This window comes from Lichenostomus cassidix, unplaced genomic scaffold (assembly GCF_008360975.1).
Source record: "Lichenostomus cassidix isolate B80296 unplaced genomic scaffold, HeHo_3.0 unassigened_scaffold_chr26, whole genome shotgun sequence".
NCBI lineage: Eukaryota > Metazoa > Chordata > Aves > Passeriformes > Meliphagidae > Lichenostomus > Lichenostomus cassidix.
The window spans coordinates 1,654,311-1,674,396 of record NW_028147268.1 but is presented as its reverse complement, the minus strand read 5'-3'; the positions used below and the strand labels follow the sequence as shown (position 1 = coordinate 1,674,396).

General features: G+C 49.3%; 3 protein-coding genes across 8 annotated transcripts in view; 1 reads left to right on the top strand and 2 right to left on the bottom strand.

Moving 5' to 3' along the window:
- Positions 1-158: 158 nt before the first annotated feature.
- On the bottom strand, positions 159-7,158 carry MOV10 (Mov10 RNA helicase). Of its 3 annotated transcripts, none has more exons than XM_085044300.1 (22): positions 6,729-7,152; positions 5,866-5,959; positions 5,637-5,770; positions 5,316-5,554; positions 4,994-5,234; positions 4,684-4,806; positions 4,452-4,605; positions 4,209-4,363; positions 3,912-4,088; positions 3,673-3,820; positions 3,417-3,578; positions 3,219-3,322; positions 2,892-2,989; positions 2,681-2,800; positions 2,490-2,592; positions 2,164-2,287; positions 1,893-2,084; positions 1,678-1,752; positions 1,440-1,565; positions 1,184-1,272; positions 911-1,032; positions 159-734 (listed from the first exon to the last, which is right to left on the bottom strand). In XM_085044300.1, the coding sequence occupies exons 1-21, from the start codon at positions 6,860-6,862 to the stop codon at positions 918-920; spliced, it is 2,907 nt and encodes a 968-aa protein (XP_084900426.1). In that variant the 5' UTR covers positions 6,863-7,152; the 3' UTR covers positions 159-734; positions 911-917. The 3 variants fall into 3 exon arrangements, 2 of the variants coding, with proteins under 2 accessions (XP_084900426.1, XP_084900427.1); XM_085044301.1 differs by having other exon boundaries at positions 159-699; XR_014847256.1 differs by lacking the exons at positions 159-734; positions 911-1,032; positions 2,164-2,287 and having other exon boundaries at positions 1,259-1,272; positions 6,729-7,158.
- A 719-nt stretch (positions 7,159-7,877) lies between these two features.
- CAPZA1 (capping actin protein of muscle Z-line subunit alpha 1) lies at positions 7,878-17,463 on the bottom strand. Its single transcript, XM_085044363.1, has 10 exons — positions 17,332-17,463; positions 14,756-14,819; positions 14,447-14,498; positions 13,584-13,647; positions 12,115-12,321; positions 11,652-11,731; positions 11,133-11,211; positions 10,571-10,642; positions 9,937-9,999; positions 7,878-9,356 (listed from the first exon to the last, which is right to left on the bottom strand). The coding sequence occupies exons 1-10, from the start codon at positions 17,368-17,370 to the stop codon at positions 9,216-9,218; spliced, it is 861 nt and encodes a 286-aa protein (XP_084900489.1). The 5' UTR covers positions 17,371-17,463; the 3' UTR covers positions 7,878-9,215.
- The window catches only part of ST7L (suppression of tumorigenicity 7 like), an 18,818-nt gene continuing 16,103 nt past the window's right edge, over positions 17,372-20,086 (top strand). The window contains exons 1-3 of one of the 4 annotated variants that reach the window (XM_085044362.1): positions 17,372-17,493; positions 18,928-19,010; positions 19,671-19,830. In XM_085044362.1, the coding sequence (XP_084900488.1) occupies positions 17,484-17,493; positions 18,928-19,010; positions 19,671-19,830 (253 nt within the window). In that variant the 5' untranslated portion in view covers positions 17,372-17,483. Of the gene's footprint in view, positions 17,494-17,575; positions 17,637-17,849; positions 18,155-18,927; positions 19,011-19,670; positions 19,831-20,086 lie in introns of those variants that run through there. The other 3 variants (XM_085044361.1, XM_085044359.1, XM_085044360.1) reach the window with 3 other exon arrangements.

Below are 20,086 nucleotides of genomic sequence, written 5' to 3'. Positions count from 1 at the left end.
AAGGGCCAGAGAGGAGCTTCCCAGCTGTACACAGGTGATGGGCACTGCCAGAGCCATCCTGCCTCTGGAGCAGGTCGGGACAGGGCTGCAGTGACCCTGATGCTACTCTGGCAGCCCTGTCTGCAGTGGCAAGGCCCAGCCAGGACTCAACAATACACTGTTTTTCTCTAAACATTTATTCCAGGGAAACAAAGTGCCTGCACAGCCATGCCAGCTCTCAGGCCAGGCAGCTGCCTAGCGGAGAACCAAGCCAGCCTGCCCCAGGCCAGGTCCCAGCCTGCCCCAGGTCAGGTCTCTGCTTGCCCCGGTCACCCATGCCAGCAGCACTGAGCTCCCCTGAGCACCCAGCGATGCTCTTTGGAGGCCAGAGTCTCCAGCTTAAGCCTTTCACTGAATGGCGAGACGAGTCACAGAGAATTGTTTTGCCACAGCCATGTTACAAAATGGTTAAAATGGAGAGTGTTCCCAGTCTGATGCTGACACAGTCCTGCTCTGCAGTGGGAGGACCTGAGCTGGGCCTCGTGACTGGCAGCAAAAGCTGGCAACACCCTCTGGTCCGGTGGGTTCAGCCCCATCTCCACAGGGATGCACAGAGCACCCCAGCACTGAGAAAGGAAGAGCAGGAGCTGCTGCAGGCCAGGGACAGGCTGAGGGAGATGCAGCTTCATGGGGCTTCTCCTCCTTTCCCAGATGGGTTTTCTGCAGAAAAACCTCAAGGCAGAGCTGGCCCCTGACTTTGAGATGAAGACAGGGAAGCCATAAGCAAGAACCTGTTAAAAGCCCTGTTGCCTTTGGGGCAGGAGAAGCCTCCCAGTGCCCCAGGTGTAACCCTGGCTGTGCTGCTGCCCCGGGGTGCTGGCATGGTATGCGATGCTGCTGGGGCCTACTGGCAGCACCAAGCTCTGCTCACCTTGGTACTAAACATTGAGTTGCAGCGCTTGGAGGTCGCCGGCGATTCTATCCTCAGCTGGGCTCTCATCCTCGTAGGGGTATCCTGTGTAGCCACCCTCTTCCTTACAGTACCTGAGGAACCTGCAGGTGCAGAGCCAGGGGAGTGTGGGCACACGGTGGCACCAGCCTCACTGCTGCGTGGCGCTGGGCATGGCTGGGCACCATGTGCTGGCAGCAGAAAAGGGCAAGTGCTGGTCACAATTGTCTGCAGCAGGGGCCCGGAGCAGCTCACCTGTGCCAGTGGGGGTCCTTGCTGAGCACAGCTGGGTTACCCACCACGATCAACAGAGCCTTGGCCCTGGTGATGGCCACGTTGAGCCTCTGAAGAAGACAAGCAAGAGGGTTTTACCTGGCGGCAGCACCTCATCCTCTCCCAGCCCCAGCCGGGTGCAGGCAGCTCTGGTGTGGCACTGCTCTACCTGCTTGTGAGAACCAGAGGGAAGAAGGGGATGCCAAGGAAGAAGGGTCTGTGTGGGGCAATGCGGTACCTTGGGGTTCTTGAGGAAGCCCAGCCTAAAGGTCTGGTCAAACTGGAAGTATGTGCTGCAGCTGCGCACGGTGGAGATGACGATCACGTGCCGCTCCTGGCCCTGGAACTCCTCCACAGAGCCCACCTGGGGCAGGGACAGCAGGTGAGGGGCCAGGAGCACCCCTGGGTTCAGGCTGGCAAGGCTCCCTCCTCCTGTGGCAGGGTGTGCTCCTCTCCCCTCCATGCCCAGGATGTACCTTCAACTGGCTGATGTCTGGCAGCTTCCGCAGATCAGGATCCAGGGAGGTGATGGCTTTCCGGATCTTTTCCACCTGAGTGGAGGCATGAGGCAAAATCCAGCCACCACAGGGCCATCCTTGTGCCAGCCCTGGGGCTGCCCAACCACCCCAGCGTTCCCTGTCCCTTGGTGAGGTCTCTGCCCATGCCCTGCCTGCAGAGCTGTGCCCCTCACCTGCTTCCTGTAGGGAGAAATGATGCCGATCTCCTTGGGGGAAACAGTGGGACAGCCCCCCTTGCCCCGGCTCTGCAACAGCTTCTTGACGTAGTGGACCAGCACCTCAATTTCGGCTGTGTTGAAGAATGAGGGGCTCTTGGCCTCTCTCTGGTCTTCCCCATGAACCCCATGGAAGATGATGGGGAAGCCCTAGGGATGAAGAACATTTGGCTCTGCTCTGCCTGTGCCTCGGGGATCACCATGAGCCAATCCCTGCTGCACCCCTCACTTTTTTGGGAAGCTCCTCCCAGGTACAAAACAGATTCCGGATGTCAAGCCCGTCTTTCTTGCACACCTTCAGCTCGTTGTCATAGAAGAGCTCATTGGGGATCCTGAGAATGGCCTCGTGGGACCTGGCAGAGGCAGGACAGTGCCTAGGGTGGGTGCCATGTGGGTCCAGCACCCTCTCAGGAAATGTGCACCCAGGACAGCAGGTGCATTCCCATCTCCCACACCAGCTGGGGCACTAGGAGGCTCTGGGGGACAGATCCTGGAGAGCCCTGCTCAGCAATCCTTGCCTGGCTCATTTCCTGTCTGCACCATCCCTGTCCCCACCTGTAGTTCCAGAGCAGTTTGGTGATGAACTGTGGGTTGTATCCTCCACTTGACTTCTTGTACAGGGGATTGTGCAGCATCAGCCTCTCCAGCAGTGAGGTGCCTGTGCCCAGTGATATCCTGTGGCTCCCCACAAGGCCACTCAGCACCTGTGGGGTGCCTGCAGCATTCCCACCCCTGTCTTTACTCACCCAAGCCATGCTGCATGGCCAGTGGTGAGGTCAGGACTGGGCCCAGCTGCTTGGGGTCTCCTGCCAGCACCAGCTGCCCCCCCTTGGGGTTGGTCTCCTGGTCCATGGGAGTCAGGAGCCCTGGGAACAGGGAAAGCTCAGTGGGGAACAGTGGGGACCACGGGCCATGCAGAGATGCCGGTCCTTGAGACAGTGGCTGGGCACCACTCACCCGCAATGGCAACCAAGCTCTCTGGCTCTACTGCATGGCCACACTCATCAATGAAGACGTGCGAGAAATACCCAGGGGGAAAGTTGGCTGACACCAGCCTGGGGGAGAGGTGGAACAAGGCTGCCTCAGCATCCTGCCCCTCCTGGCCATCCTTCCTCTCCTACCCCTCATCCTCAGCCTCCCACAGAGGAGGGTTTCATCACCACTGCCTGCCCTCCTCCAACCCCTCCCCACTGAATTGCAGAGGGGCTGCCTTCACAGTCTGCCTGCAAGGCAGCCCTGGGTCCACCTGCCGTGGATGCTGGGGACAATCCCAGCTCCTCTGACCTTCCTGCTGTCACCAATGTGGTGATGATGATCCGGTAGTGCCTCAGGTGCTCCTTGCTTGGGTACACATAGCTGCTCTGCTGCTCATCCCAGTTGCAGCAGGGCTGGAATGCAGGCATTGGGTGAGGTCCCACTTTCGAAGGGGATGCCAGCCCAGATGTGCTGTCAGGATTTCAGGATGGAGAGGCAGGGACCTACCTTGATATCTGCTGGCACCTCCCTGTAGCTCCTGGAGCTTGCGATGAGCCTATAGATGTTCTGAGGGGCAATGTCCTTGATGAGACGCTGGCACAGCAGGTCTGCGGCGCTGTTGGAGGGGGCACAGGCCAAGATATGGGCATCCTTGAAGCAAGTCCACACCTGGGTGGGAGGAGGAGGTGACACTGAGCACTGAGCCCTATGGGCCAGAGTGAGCAGCAATGCTCACGGCTGGATTTGGGCACCAGCCACTCACCTGCTTGATGGCCTCCACCATAGTGACCGTCTTGCCAGTGCCAGGGGGGCCAAAGATGAGGTATGGGGCTGGCCGGGACACCCCCGTCACAATGTGGGTCACAGCTCTGCACTGCTCCTCATTAGTCTGCAGCTTGTGGTTAAACCACCTGTGGGGGCAGAGGCTGCGCTGCCAGAACCCCATCCCCTTCACCCCCTTCATCCCTCAGACCCTCCCACCCTGCAGAACTGGGGCCTCACCGCGGCTGGAAGGGGCCTGGGAAGAGGGACTTGTGGCAGGAGGCGGAGGGGAAGAGGAGGCTGAACAAGCCGTGGCGCATGGCCAGGACTGCAGCCCGATGCTGGACCTGCAGTGGCAGCCGGCTGAAGGTGAAGGTCACATCAAACTTCAGGTTGTTCACAAACTTCTTCTGTAGCCTGGGAAGGAGCAGTATGAGCAGGGCACAGGGCACTCTCCCATGCCCTCTCAGCCCTTTCCAACCCAGTCCAGGCCTTTGGCATCTCCATGTTGATCTGCTGGGGCTGGACATCACTCACTTGGAGGAGAAGCCCAGCTTGACCTTCTCCAGTTCCACACTGTGCACGTAGCCCTTGTACTGGACAAGCGGGGAGTGGTGCCGCTCGCTGCTCAGGTGGGCAAAGAGGTGGTCCCCCCTCAGCAGGGATGGGCGGTTCTCAGCCACACCAGGCACCTGTGCCAAAGGGCCAGTGTGATGCCAGGCACTCCAGGAGTGCCAGTGTGATGCCAGCACCCCTCCCACCCCTCACTCCCCTACGCACGTCAAGAACCAGCAGTGCCCTGTCCTGCACCATGGTCACATCCTGCATGTCGTAGCGCCGGATGTCTGCCTCCATCTGTATCTCCTCAAGGTGCAGCAGCAGCTGGAACTTCTGGTGGTAGTTCTCAGCCTGCAGAGGTGCTTCCAGCAGCGAGCTGAGGGCAGCAGCAATGTCAGGAGCAGCTTGGCCCTCAGGGAACACCTCAGCATTGCTCTCAGCCCTTGGCACTCACCGCATGGCAGCCCAGTTGGAGCTGGCACAATTGTTGGGTCCACGCAGGATTGTGTCCTTGAGGCTCTTTGGGCACTGGTAGGTGCCCAGAGGGATTTCCCTTTCCAGTTCATTTTTAAGGGAGCTGGGTGGAGGGGACAGCAGTGCTGCAGGGACTGCAGAGTGTCCCCAACCCCACCGTCACCAGCCATCGCACAGGGTTGAAGCACTGCTCTGTGGTGTCAGACAGCCAAAGCGCTGAACCTTGTACTGGCTGGAGAACAGGCTGGGCCCCTCTGATCAGAAAGGCAACAGATGACTCCACCACATACCTGTCAGGGGGGATGCCATCCTCAGTGATGACTGTGACAAGGTGCTGGAGGCTGGCCTTGTAAGGCTGGAAAGGTACCGAGGGCCCCAGGTCCTTGGCCAGCTGGCTCTCGGCGATGGCAGCAACATAGCGTGAGATGCTGAAGGGCTCATGTGGCTCCTTGCTGAACTCGAAGAACATCACAGCACTGAAGTGCCCATTGCAGGTAGTGAGGCACTGCACCTGGATGGGGTATATGCCACCTGCGGGGTGAAGAGGTGAGATTGGGTCCTGCATCCTCTCTGCAGGGCATGGCATGGGGCAGGAGTTGGGATGGGACCTACCTGGGTGTAACAGCAGGGACTGGCCCTGCACTGCCCCTTGCTCATCGGTGAAGGAGAGCTCCTGTGACTGCTGGCGTGGCTGGAAGCGCTGCAGTGTGACTGCCTCCGTCCCACGGTTCTGCACATGGACAGTGACTGTCCGGGGCTCACCCAGCACCACTGGGAAGCGGATATTCCCATTGCCCTGGTCAAAGTCTGAGACGATCTCTACCCCGTGCTTCCCACGAATGAGCTCAGTCCTGTGGGGAGGGAGGGTCAGGCTTTGCCAGCTGGGGGTGTGGATCTGGGGGCCATGCCAAGGCAGGGTGCTGCCGGTCATACCACTGCTTGGCATAGATCTGGGGCATCTGTGGAGTGGAGCTGAGCTGCTGTCTTGAGGCAGATGTGGACACGGATGTCTGTGCATTCGTTGTGGGCCTCCGGTATTGGTCTGCCACCACCACATGCCTCTTCACCTGCAAGGAGCAGCCAGAATCAGCGTGGCCCTGGGGACCTGCCTGGGGCTCCTGAGGAGCCAGTGCTGGTGGGCACTGCTCCAGCATGAACTCACCTTGAATTTCACCACCTCCCCGCGCACCTGCACCTGATGGGTTGCCTGCAATGCGTACAAGACACTGGAAAACTTGGGTGTCTTTGCATCAGTCCTGCAGAGACAAGGGAGAGGGTTTGTGTGGGACAGCGTGGCTCGGCTGCCATGGGCACAGACAGCTGAGGTGAGGCAAGTGAGAAGATGAAGCAGGACACTGAGGCTGGGGTGAGGGAGTTCTCAGAGGGTCCCCTCTGCACCAGAAGAGGAAGACGGACTTGGGCTTCCCACTGGCCTGTGCAAATTTTACATCTCTGCTGGCCGCTCCAGCAATTCCATGCTGTGCCATTTTTGATCCAGTTATGCCACAGCCATTTCAGCTGTCTCACTGCATCCCTGCTGGCCCTGATAACCATGCAGTCCCTGTCCATGCTAGTGCTCAGGAGCTGAGCTGGCACAAGGTGGTGGCTCTGTGAAGGCACAGCAACCATGGTGCTCCCAGCAGTGATGACTCCCCAGGTACCTCCTCCCAGTTCCACCAGTGCACTGAGCTCTGGCTTTGCCAATGATTAACAGTGGTGGTATTGCACAAGGGCCAGTGCGACTGGGGTCAGCAGGGTGAGGTGGGAGGGCATGGTGGGCACTGGGTGTCCAAGGCCATGCCCAGGCAGCTGCTGGGAGCACATGGAGCTGGGGATCTTCCCATCGGGGCTTTGATTAGACAGAATAGCTTGGGGGTCCCAGCGATGCTGCTGGGACCAGTGATGTTGGCCAGGCACTGGGGATGCTGACCCGGGGATTGGGAGATGCTGGTCAGGGAGAATGGGTTATGCTGGCCAGGGGTCTGTCCCAGGGGATGCTGCCGGGGTCTGGCCGAGGGCTCTCACCTGCCCCGGAACTCCTGGTTGTAGATGCTCCGCAGCGTTTCCCGAAGGCTCGTCTGCTCCCGGCCCGTATCCCGCAGGAACTGCACGAACTGATCCCCCCACAGACTGGCCTCCGCCACGCTGAACCGGGACATGGTTGATTCGAGCCGAGCCGAGCTGTGCCGAGATGCGCTGCGTCGTTGTGCCAGTTCAAGCCCGGCTGGGCTGGGCTGACCCAGGGCTCGTCACGCAGGGAGAAACGAAAGCGAAAGGGGCCGTGCGGCCGCCCGGCTGGGACCGGGGTGGATCGAGGCGCTGGACTGGGATAGCGCAGCCTGCTATAGAGAGGGCTGGTGGGGGAGAAGGGCCAGGAGGCAGGCAGGGAACGAGTCAGTCTAAAGGATGATTAGCTAAAGATTTGGAGAAGGACAAAGAGATAGAAACACTCTTAAGGCTGGAACACCAGCAGTGAACTACTTGCAGTGTAACCAAGGAACAGGAGACTAGCCTTGAGGCAGATAAAAGCCGTGTTGTGCGCACAGCCTTATCTCGGGCCCTGCTTCAGCTTCACATTCCTGGAATTGCAGCAGTGAGTTCCTGGAAGGGTCTAGGGCCACAGCCCACAGTACCTGAGGCCCACACCTTTCATCTCCCCTGAGTGCTGTGGCAGGGAGGAGACCCTCTTAACAAACTGTCCTTGAGTAACTTCATGCACAGCACTGTGCAAACCCTCCAAAAAGCCCTGCTTTGTCCTGTGTAGGATATGACCAGGAGCATCTGAGGTAGGTGTTACAGTAAGACACAGAGGATGCATGGCATTACCTCCTTGCTGCTTTTTTTCCAGGATGAGGAGCTTCATTAAAGCTCTGCAGCTGTTTTTAATTTGGAAGCTCAGCCCTCCAGTTCTCGTGTCTGTATACCAGGGTGGAAACATCACCCACGGGTCTGGAGTGGTAACACCCCTGCCTTAATCATGGAATTGTTAAGGTTGTAAAAGACCTTTGAGATCATCAAAGTCCACCCATCAACCCAACACCACCACCGTGCTCACCACTAAACCATGTTAAGTGCAGCACTCACATCTTTTTGAACACTTTCAGGGATGGTGACCACCACTTCTCAGCCTTCAGGAATTAACAGTGAGACCACAAAAGAACAGACACAAATGGCTTTAGACAAAGACTGGTGTATTTGCACTAGACTAGATACAGGGGATGGCTGAGGGATGAATGGTCAGTCTCAGCAGCAAATACAAATATATTTTATTTTGATAAAACTCACAAAGGACAGAAACTTATTTTGTGGTATTACTGTGCAAAACCTGAAGTGTAATGCACAGGCAACCCCATCCCTCTCTTCCCAACCCTTTTTCCTTTGTGTATTTAAAAACAGGAAGACATGAGCCAGTTTAAAAACCAGAACGTGCAAGGCGCCCACTGATAACCAAGTGCAAACAAGCAAAGGGAGTTCACCAAAGGAGGTTCATGTTGTCGTGAATCCATGTTCCAAGGTCTCAGAAAGGCATGTGTATCTCTCCATCCTCCCCTTCACTAACTGGTAGGAATGCTAGTTTTGATGGTATAGGGGGAAGAAAAGTAACGTAAAGCAAGGGTGTAGAAGAGATTAATTCCAAAATTTGCTCTTAGCATGACAAGGAACTGTCCACAACTGAGACAAATGGAAAGGATTTGTTCTCTCACTTTGGTGCAAGTTTATTTATTTTGTACACTATCCATCCATACACCTGTGATACAAATCTATGAACCTGCCACAAAGCATTAAAGCACAACATACTATTATTCTGTAGACATTTGCATTTTTAATCACCATCAAGCCCTTGTGGATCAGCAGTGACTCAACTTGTAGTTCTGTAAAAATGCAGATGTCTGGTAACCGTACGTACACAAGGGAGAAGAGAACAAAGATGTTCACTTTTAGGGAACATGGCTCAAATCTTCAGACTAAAAAGAAGTTATGTCCCTGGAAGAGCTGGGTGAGTAAGGAATTCTGTAAAGGATCCAGTAAACTCATTTTCTACAGTAAAATCTAAGCCTGCAGGCATCTGCTTTGTGGAGTCTGGGAATAAGGATACACGAAGACTCACTGTCTTGCAGTGCTGTGAGCTGTTGGCAGGTTTGACAAACTTACTGGATACCTGGAGTGCTCAATACAAGTGAAGGGAATGCTCTGCACCCTCCGCTGGGGTTATAATAGGGCTTTTCCAGCTAGGAAGTTTTCCAGCCAGTGACTGAAAACAGTTATACTTCTGAGCCATGAATGGCTGAATTAAAATGACCTATTAAATGCAGTTACAACAGGAAGTTTATGTGGCAGGAAACACAAAACACAAAGACAACTATTTGTTCCACAGTTCCCTCTCAGGCTAGAAAACCTGTTAACTTTGAAAGCCCTAAAAGATGCTGCTCTGGTTTAGAAACCATCTACTTGGCATAGGACCACATTTGTTTTTTTGCACACGAACGTTTCATACACCTCCTTGTTTTTGCATTAAGCATTCTGCATTTCTTTGCCAATCTTGTAGCTGAGGATTTTGTTCCAGTCAATCTTGGTGCGGGTGACGGGCAGCTGCCGGCGTAAGGCTTTGAAAGTGGTGTCTGACATGGTCTGGTAGTTTTCACTGATCGCTGTCTGCAAAAGCAAGCAGATTTGGTTAGGGCACTCATAAAATGCTGTGAGAAAGTTCAACTCAGTTTTAAAGCCACAGACTCCTTTTGTAAGGCACACTATTAACTGAATTAATAATGCCAATAATTAAGTCATGAGTGTGTGTGCAAGTCAAAGGGTTTCTATTCACCTTCCCTGTAATCCAGCAGCATCTCCTTAGGTCTTTCACTGACTTACCTCTTTCGAGGCTCCCTGCACACAGGCTGTGACAATTTAAAAGCTGTTGCACAAATTTCCTCCTCGCTATTCTTAACTGTCACAAAGGGAAATACATCGACTCATCCACCCACTCCCCTCCCATGTTTGTTCCTGGTATCATTTGTAACCCTTTAAAAAAACTATACAGCAAACTTCATAGTTAATTACAACACAGCTTCAGAACGATATTGTTTAAACAAATACTACTGCCCTTTTCTTACTGATTCTTACAGTCAATACCAGATTCAGCCAGAAACAGAATTAGAGGTCAGTCTTCCACATTTCCATTAACTGCAAATGGAGACTGATAGGATTCTGTGGTTTATTTAACCACCACTAAACTTACCTGGTACTCGTTTTCTGCATTTTCTATTATCTTAATAAACTCCTTAGCAGTCTGGATATCACTCTGCAAAGGAGTAAAAAAAAAGTTTATATGTTTAAGAGCAACTTAGATAAGCCACACAAAAGATTTCTTCTCAAATGATAGGCTGAGTACAGATTAAGTGGGTAACATCAGTTTGTGCCTTGTGGCTGCTCTTTTCACTTACTATATACTGGGTAGAGCTTGTGCTCCAAACTGGAACAGGGCTGCACCCTAGTGAGCAAAAGGGAAGTGGACCTTCACACTAAAATGAGGCATTTTGCAGCTGTGGCTCCCTCTACCATACTAGAGGATTCTTCATTTCCCTTAATGTACATCTCTTACTGTTCCTTTCCCTTACACAGAGATACAAAAACCCATTCTGTCATCTTTAACCCCAACTTCCAAGAGAAGCTTTCCAGCAGAGACTTTCTAGTAAGACTGAATTTTAAGGAATTGGGAATCTGGGACTTCTATGTGACTCTAAACACTACATTGACTGTTCACCCTAAAATTACTTTAAAGTCAATACAATGCAGTCATAGCAGTGCATGCTTCGTGAGCTGTTCAAGGAATGAAACAGTTGCTGATCATAGAGATCTTTTAGCATACTTACTGACACCTGTACAGAGTCCTGGATGTCTTTGTGACTAACCAGCTGGACGTTGCCATCTTCATAGTAATGGACCTGGACAAAGAGACAGAATGCAGGTTTTATCACAACCACTCAATCCAGAATCCCTGAGCCCCCAAATGCTACTAAAATGGCACAATAGAGCAGTGTGCCAGTCTTCTCTGCTTACGTGGAGACTAAAAGCAGGATGGATTTTCTAAAAGGTTTCATTCTTTGTCAAGACTGTTCAAGATTATGTTAATGCAGTAAACGCCTAGAGTTGAAATAAGAGCAATTATAAAAGATTCATGGTAGAGGTTTTAGCTCTATAAAGTGAAGCAAAGTGGAGGCCTATAGGGTAATGCTACCTAATAAACCACAGGTCAGATCTGAGACTATTCCTGAAATATTAGAATTAAGAATGAATTTCTTGAATTGTTTAATAGCATCCTTACTTGAGAAGGACATCTCTGCTGCATTTCAGCATCTCATTGTGAGCTGAATTCATTTGTATAAGGGAAGCACAATGCAGCTTCTCCTGTTATTGCCAGGAAAAATAACTCACCTGGATTTTAAGCACTGCAGCCACTTGAGCTGTTGGTGGTGTGATGGTAAACTTCCATTCTGATCTCCAACGCCCATTCCTAAAAGCAATCAAAGCATGAAAAACTATTTCCAAGAAGCTCCAGCAGCAAAAAGAACCAAACTAACAAGAGCAAGATGTTTCTGATGTTGTCTTATCACCAATACTACATGGGATTTAGTGCTTTATAGGGCATTGAGTTCAACTTCTGCAGCCCAGCTGAATATAATGCAGCTTCAGTACAGAGAAGCTCCAGTGTGCTTGTGCTCCAGAGATGTAAAGGGTTCTCTATCCAGCTCTACAATACCTTTCTCTCTGCATAGGTCACACAAAGGGTTTTGCTAAGTGCTAAGGGCGCTGCAAGGAAAACAGATTACAGAAGAACAAGTATTTCTTGGGCAGTCCAAGACTCCCTGTCCTTCAGACCATGTCAGAGCTAGAGGATGGGTTGGTTTGAGGACTAGCAAAGGAAGAAAACATACTCTGTTGAAATAGTCTTACCAGAAGTTTTTTGGCTGAAACTGGTGGCTCTCAATACAGGCAATAATTGTCTGCTGTCCATCTATAGATTTACCATAAACCTGTATTTAGAAAAAGAGTTAAAAAGGCCCAAGAGCTAAGGAAAGCCATTTTCAATCTCTGTTCCTGGCAGCAGTGTGGAAGCTGCTGAGGTGGCACCTCACTGGGAACATGCACATGCACTGTCCAACACCTCCACTGGCAGGCATGTTATTACCTGTAGGTGTGAAGGTGCTTGGCAGTCCTGACTATAAAAGGGTCTAATCCATCTTTACCACTGTGTGCATACCAAGATAGTTGCACCCTCTTTGGAACTTGTCATTCCAAACTTAGCCAAAATGCTAGTGAGGATGGAGAATTCCAACAGCTTTGCCCAGCAGGGTCTGCTCAAGGACTGACTGATTCAGAGCAATAAACTTTCAGAGAAACAAGATGGATACTCAACAGTGCAAAAGCCATTGGGGTAATGATCTTTGACGTAGGCTCTCAATGCACTGTCACAGGCATCTCTCCATTGTTTTAAAGCTGATTCTGTGTCCTCGGGCTGGGGATCACTTGCTTCTTTCCTTAAGTGATCAAACTTGAATGAGAGTTTGTTTCTTGGGTCTAAAAATCTGCCATTGCCCAGATCACCATGTTCTGTGATTAAGACCTGTAAAAGAGTTGAAAGTATGATACATTTAGGCTGCTATAGATGTGTTATTTTGCACTTTTCCTTACATGCATTACAGTGTTATAATAGGTTCTTTCATTGAGCTGTAAGATCACATAAAGAAAACCAAGTATTTTCAGTAATTATTTAAATTAATGGTAGTTGTTGTGAGGCTGAAGGTAACTCTTTGCTCTCCAGTAATACTGGACTTAGACTTATGTCTCAGAAAAGGCTAAACTATAATAATGTATATATTTAGCTTAAAATTGGGTATCCTTACAATATAAGCAGGTTGCTTTGGTTTTCCTTCTTCGTTGCTAAAGGAAACTGAGAATTTTATTCTGGAATCTACTATTTATTGCCATGTTGCAATAGCTCTACTTCAGGGCAAGAAGGGTACACAGAAGTGACTACTTCTAAAATACACCAACTAAAGCACACAGCAAAGCAGCATTGCACATACCCTCCCTTCTTCTTATTCACCATAATTCTCTGGCACCCCAAATATTGACTTTATTGGGGTGGTTTTTTTCTTTTGCAGGTTGTACTCTAACTTTCACATCAAAGCTATTTCTATGAACAGCCCTCTTAAAAATATCTGCCTCCCATAAACATATCTGGGATACCAGAAAAGCTGGGTCAGAGCACAGAGCAGATGGTCAAGCAGCTTTCTGGCTTCTCTATGACTTGCTGTTTGTTCTCAAAACAAAGTTAAAAAAAACCCCAACCTGTTTTGCTGGCATAGACTGGCTAGTATTAGGTATAATCATTATACCAAGTCAATGATTTGGCATAAATGAAGATATAGTTTGTTTTTTAGGATAGCTGGGAATGAATTAAAATTGCAGAAAATGAAACAAATGAGCTATTAAGAATCTACTATCAATTCTCAGAAGGAACTGTAAGCAAGTAGCAACATAAGGATTTGTAAGTGAGCTTTAAATAGATAGTAATCTTTAATCATTCATACTCCTAAGTAAAATTCCAGTGACTTCAGCATGGAGCTTCAAGGAACAACAAACTGGACTTAGTAAGCAGTGCAAGACAGGACTTAAGAGTATTTTACGTATGCTTTGTTCTTATAGAAGAAAGTTTGGCATTTTAATATGTGGGGGAAGGAGGAGAGGTGGTAACTTGTGAGCAGAATGAGTGAGTCAGCTGATGGTTATGTTGACTTGTGAGTCATCACCTTGATGAAACATTCTTATTGCTTTTTCACAGTGCAGTAATACAAACCTCAAGCGTACTAAGTTTCCTCTTACCTGATCATCGTACCCTTCTATCTTCACCGGAGTGAACTGATCCATGTTGTACTGTGCAAATGCACTGTTGAGGATTAAAAGAACATGAACTTAGCTGTACTTGCACATTTGACTCAGAATAAGCACTGTGTGATTATATTACAGGAAACGTCAATTTAATCAGGCAAATAATACACATGAGCACTGTTAAAAGATTTTTCAATACCTTTTACTATAGATAGCTATAAATCCTGGGTCTAAAGGCAGGTTTGTTTAGTAATGGCCAGGAAAATACAGAGTTCAAAAGCAGAACAGCAAGCAGCCTGGGGGAATGTGAGCAAGCCAAGGCAAAACAGGAACACCCCAGCTACAGTTTAAACAGCAGCAAGGTAAACAAAGGAGTAAACAAATATTTACAACAATTTTCTTATGTAAAGACTTGCTGACATGCCACCTAGCTTGAAATAAAATCTTAGCATCAAAAAGCTTGCATGTGTAATCTTTAAGTACCTTCTGATGAAGCTCTGGAAATAAGGAAGATATTTTGAAAGCTTTTTATTGAGGGCAGCTCTTTTTCTAAACTTAGGCTACAGATTACTCCGTATTTCAGGCTTCAATATGATCAGACATTTCTGCTGCTGCAGAGTTAAACTTTTTGGCAGAGTGCCTTCCACTTTGGTATTTTATACAGCAAAAATTCCAATTTAGGGCTTTTAAGAAGGACCATCCATACTTTTCATCATATATTTTGTTAGGTGGGATAAGGAATTACAGAACTTTGCTCTCAATACAGCAAATGCTTTTCTTGGTCACAGAATGATGGGTATAAGAACACAGAAGTATCTCTGATAGTAACCTGACGTGTTCAAAATCTTACTACTTACTGTGCTGCTCCTTCCCTGAGAAGATTGTCATTGTTAAGCAATAACCGGACATCTGGAGAAGAAAGTGTTCAGGTGGGTTATTGGATTTTTTAATAAAATGTTTCTCTTCATGCATTTTATTTTCATTTGTACAAATGTAAACATTAAAATTATTAAATCATTTCATTAAGCAGATGTAGTCCAGAAGGACTGCATGCTTTCCCAAGCCACTTAACCTTAAAAGCAGTACGGTGTGACACAATCTTAGACTTTTGTAATAGATAAAACGTGAAGAAAACACCACAGATAATTTTTTCCTTCATTACCTACCATTGAATACTTCATTGAACTCTCCAGGGGGTGCATGAGTGATGAATTTTGCAGCTATACGCACCTACAATGAAGCAGAAAAGTAATTAAAGACAAAAGATAATTTATAAGACTATTCAAAACAAGGTTGGACATGGCTTGGAGCAACCTGGTCTAGTGGAAGGTGTCTCTGCCCATGGCAGGGGGTGGAACTGGATGATCTTCAAGGTCCCTTTCAAACCAAACCATTCTGGGACTCTATGAAGGCATTGAGTTTGTGATACATAGTGAGTGATACTATAAATAGCTGAAAAGGCCACCTTTGAACGTCCAGAAACTTTGAATCTGGAAAAGAAAAGCCCTGTCTCTTCTAAAAGAGTAATAAAACTGCAATGTGTTCTGAAGTCCAATATACATGTCTTGCACTATTAGAATTTAGGTGGTCCAGGTATTGATTCTGTTGGAATTAGTAAGAGTTTATGGTTTTCATTATTGAACATTTTATGGCTTTTACAGGACCAAAGGGAACAGAGAGATCTTAGAAGAAACAAAAGAGGAAATGTCACAAAATTAAACCTCTCCCTTAGAATACATCCTTCCACAAATTCTCTCATTTGGAAGGATGAACAACATTAAATCAACACATTAAGGCCTCTGTGCTTCAATCAAATGTTATTACAAACCCAGCTCTAAACAAAGCAAAGGCTGCAAGTGAAAAGTGTTCACTTGGATAATTATCCCTTGCCCTGCCTCTCACTGTGCAATAAAATACAAAACATTTCAGTCAAAGTACTGAAATCAGGAGTGCAGGAAATTGGGGAGTGATTAATTTGAAATGTCAAGCACTTGAATGGTTGTTAGTTTCCAGAGCTCATTTCTTGCAGGGCGGTGTCAGGATGCTCCGCTGCAGAAACACCAAAATAGGACTTTCTGCAACCTGCCCCACTTCCTGGCCCCCGGCGCCATTTCAGGTGCCATTTCAGCTCTGCAACATCAACTTCCTGCTTCTAAAATGGGGAAGGTGTCTGAGGGGAAGGGAAGCTGCTCAGCTGTTAGTTTAAACTCACAAATTGGCAGCAAAATGAACTTGAGCAAAACAGGAGATTTCAGAGGAACTGAAAATCACAGAATCACAGAACAGTTGGGTTGGACAGGACCTTAAAGCTCATCTCTTACTTAAAATATGCCCACAAAGAAGTCAAGCTTGGGGGATGAAATGAATTAATTTTGTTGCTCAATTGATATTTCTGGTTTTTTTGCTTTCCTTTAAAGTACTGGTAAACTCAGACTTAAAAAATTAACATATGTAAAGTTTAGACTCATCTGAAAAGTCACATGATGGATACTGCAATAAATCTTTGCTGCATGCTGCTCTTCCAGATCCTCCCTCAAGGTTGTCCTTCTCTTCCTGTGTGAGGCATGGAGTTAGCTGAAATTGAATCAAGCTGTGTGCTGAAGACCTTAACAGTTCTGCTCTGGAAAACTTATTTCAAACAGTCTCACCTAAAATACTGACTAATGGATGAACTGCACCTTTAAAGGTCTGCTTATTTCACAACTGATGTCACTGAAATGAAGCTGAAATTGCAGTTTAAGTGAATAATGAAAGCACACTTAGGATCCTTGAAGATCCATGAGCCCGAACAACTCCTCTAGAATGTTAAAAAACAAAGCAAGTTCGTAATGTAACACTTCTATGACGTAAGAAAGAGTAACAGTGTATTTTTAAACTACTGTTTGTAGACAGCACTTTTACCTGGCAGAGAACTTGCAGACTGTAAGTTTCTCGCATTCCTACACAAGAGGAAAAATCTGCTCGTTTCCTCCTTTCCTAAAATAATTAGGGCTCTATTTGCTCCTACTTAGTACTTTCCACCCAGTACAATTGGTAGGATCTACATCAAAGTTCCTGTCAGCAGCTGGGGCGAGCAGAAAACGCGACGACAGACTCAGTGGATGTTTAGGAAGTGAAGAGGTTGCACAGCACCTTACAGACAAGCTGGTTACTTTGCTGATTTGGGAAAAGAAGCGCAGAAAACACATTTTCGCAAAATCGTTTTGATTGGAAAAGACCTCCAACATCATCGACTTCTCAACCTATGACCGATCCCTGCCTTGTCAACCAGCCCAGAGCACTGAGAGCCACGTCCAGGCGTTCTCTGCACATCACCAGGGATGGGGACTCTACTACCTGCCGGGGCAGCCCCTTCCAACGTCTAATTGCCCTTTCTGTGACGAAACTCCTCCTGATGTCCAGCCTAAATCTCGCCATGTTTAGGTTGAGACTGTGTCCGTTTTCATACACAAAGATGAGCCGAGGCGCCTCAGCTGCACCGAGACAACGAAGAAATCGCAAGACAATGAGCAAAGCGGAAGGCAATAAGGAAATCTTAACGCAAAGTGCTGCGCTGGTAAGGAACGGCCGGTCCTTCACCCGGGCGGCGGCGGCCCGGTGGTCTCGGGGGCCCGCGCGCCCCGAGGCACCCGCAGGACGCCACACCGGCACCAGGTGAAACACCCGCCACTCCCCACCCGCTGTCTTCCCGGGGGCGGCGGCGCAGGCCCACAGCGGAGGAGAGGCCACCCCCTTCCTTTACCTTCTCCTCATCCGACACCCGCTCCTCCAGGTCCGCCATCTTGGCAGCTGTGTGCCCGGCCCCACGTGGTGCATGCCGGGAGCGCCGGGCAGTGGACCGAAAGCGCCAGTAGCGCCATCTTAGCTGCGGGCAGACGCGGCGCAGCGACCATCATGGAAACGGGTGGGTTCTCGCGGTACCGGCTGACGGAGCCACCGCCGCCCGGAGCCTTCGGGGCTCCCGGGCATAATATGGGATATGCTTGGGCGGAGCAGCGGTGATGGGCTCGACGAACAGGCTGCCCGAGCAAGCGGAGCCCCGCCCTGGTAATCCCGGCGTGCCCGGGCTGCGACGGTCGAGGGCTGTAAACCGGAAGCGCAGCTCCTGCCATCTTAGCTGCGGGCAGACGCTGTGCTGCCGCCATCACAGGAATGGGCAGGTTTCCCCGTACCGGGAACACGGCGGTGGCGGAGCCGCCGCGTCTCGGAGCCTCCGGGAATCCCGGTTGGGGTGTGGGGAACGATCGGTCCGCGCTCCGCCTTAGAGCTGCGGTGATGGGGTCAGCGAACGGTCTGACCGCGCTGACGGAGCTCCGCCCCGATGCTCGTCCCGCCCCTGTCCCGGCGTGCCCCGTCGGCGGCAATGGCGGAGGGCAGCGGCGGCGGTGGGAGCGGCCGGGGGCCGCCGTGCCCTGGGGCGGCCTCAGCGTTCCGGCGCTGGGAGCAGCTGCGGCGGCGGGCGGCGACGCCCTGGGCCCGCGGGCTCCTGGCCGTGGCCGCCGGGCTTGGGCTCCTGTACGCGGTGCTGCGGGTGCCGGTGCGGCTCCGGGACGGCCTGGCGGCTGGTGAGGGCGGCAGGGGCGGATGGCGAGCAGGGGAGAGAACATTGAGGGGCTGGAGGTGTCCAGGAAAGGGACGGAGCTGGGGGACGGTCTGGCGCACCAGGAGCGGCTCAGGGAGCAGGGGAAGGCTCAGCCTGGAGAAAAGGAGGCTCAGGAGGGCCTTTGGTTCTGCACAGCTGCTGACAGCAGGGTGCAGCCATGTGGGGTCAGGCTGTGCTCCAGGGAACAGGGACAGGACAAGAGGAAACGGCCTCAGGCTGGGGGTGTGGCAGGCTGGAGCTCTGCCCTGGCCACCCTTGTCCCTGTCAAGCCTGCATTGGTAGCAGCTAATAAGGCTTACGTGCAATTTGAGTCCAAACCACGGTCAGAGCACCACTAGGTAATTGTCAAGAGCATTGTGTTCTTGATAGCAGGTCTGTGGAAAACGTATGTTAGCACTGAATTTAAATCTGCATCAAAACAGCATGATTTTGTCGTACGTTAAAGCGAAATGATATGTTAAATTGGCTCGTTGTGGTCCACCAGCCACTGTATGGCTGAAACTATAAAATGCTTTGTCTAGAAATGTACACTGATTTTTTAATTTGGTATAAAAGTTGGCTGTCATAGGTGCTTACAAACACGTGGTGAGGATTCCTCCTAACAATGTAGCATTATTAAGCTACTAGGGCTATAGTATAGTATATATTTGCATGTTATTTAGCATTCCTTAATAAAAAAGCATTTCTGTTTTTCAGTTCTGCTTGTTAAGTCATTGGTTTTGTTTCTCTTAACAGTGACCGTGTTCTTAAGCACTTTGACTCCAAAATTTTACTTTGCCCTCACAGTGACTTCATCTTTTATATCTGGACTGATATTTGTAAGTAGTGTACTTCCATTTTGTTAAATAAATAACTTTAGCACCTCTCAGATGACCTTATGAGGGGGAAATGGAATAAGTATCAGACTCTAGAGGGTGCCTTTGTACTGAGAAGGAGCTCCTCTGATGTATTGTGACTGTGTGAATCTGAGAAAAGAACTTGTACGGAATCCCAGAATGGTTAGCAGAACATTCAGTTTAATGGGCCCTTTAGTCTTTTATTTTTTTAATTATTTTTATGAAATGAAAAAAACTATGTGTGTGTTGAATACTGCAAATTTAGTACTACAGGTAGGGCTACAGCTTGAAACATCCTCACCAAAAAAAGAGGATATAATGGTTTTGTCTCTATTCCGAGTTTCCCTATACAGGCACTACTGAAAGAGTTTATAAGTTACACTTATGACCTGGGGAGGGAGGAACATAACATTTGACTAAAATTTTGCTAGTTTTTTTTTAATCTCTTTCATGTTCTGTGAGTGATCCTGCCTGACTAGACAGGCCAAACCAGATAGTTAGTGTTACTCTGTATGGAGATAAGTTCCATCCCAGATCATTTGCAAGGAGTTGTACTCACTGTTGTGAACGCTCTTCATCTCTCATGTATGCTACAAGGGTGTCACCTAAGGAAATTTCTGGTGCTTTTTTCTCCTGTGACAGGTGTTTGAGTGGTGGCACTTCCGAAAATATGGCACATCTTTCATTGAGCAGGTTTCTGTGAGCCATTTGAGGCCCCTCATTGGGGGTGCAGAGAACAGCCCCCCAGCCCCAGCAGCTTTCTCAGCGGGGGAGAATGAGACCAGCAGGCAGAACATGCCAGGTGATTCCTGATGTGCTGTAGCAGCTTTCCTTAAGCTTCAGGGTGGCTTTTAATGGCTTTGGCTCTGCATTAGTGCTTGTAAAGGATGGACAAAGCCTACATCTTACAAAGTGTTTTGTTAGTAATGGTGAAACTACACTAAATAATAATGTATTTTTGCTCTAAACCATTCATTGTTAAAAACATGATTTAGAAAATGTTATACATTTAACTAAAAGTGTTTCAGTAACGTTAGTTATTTACTGTTCTAAATATG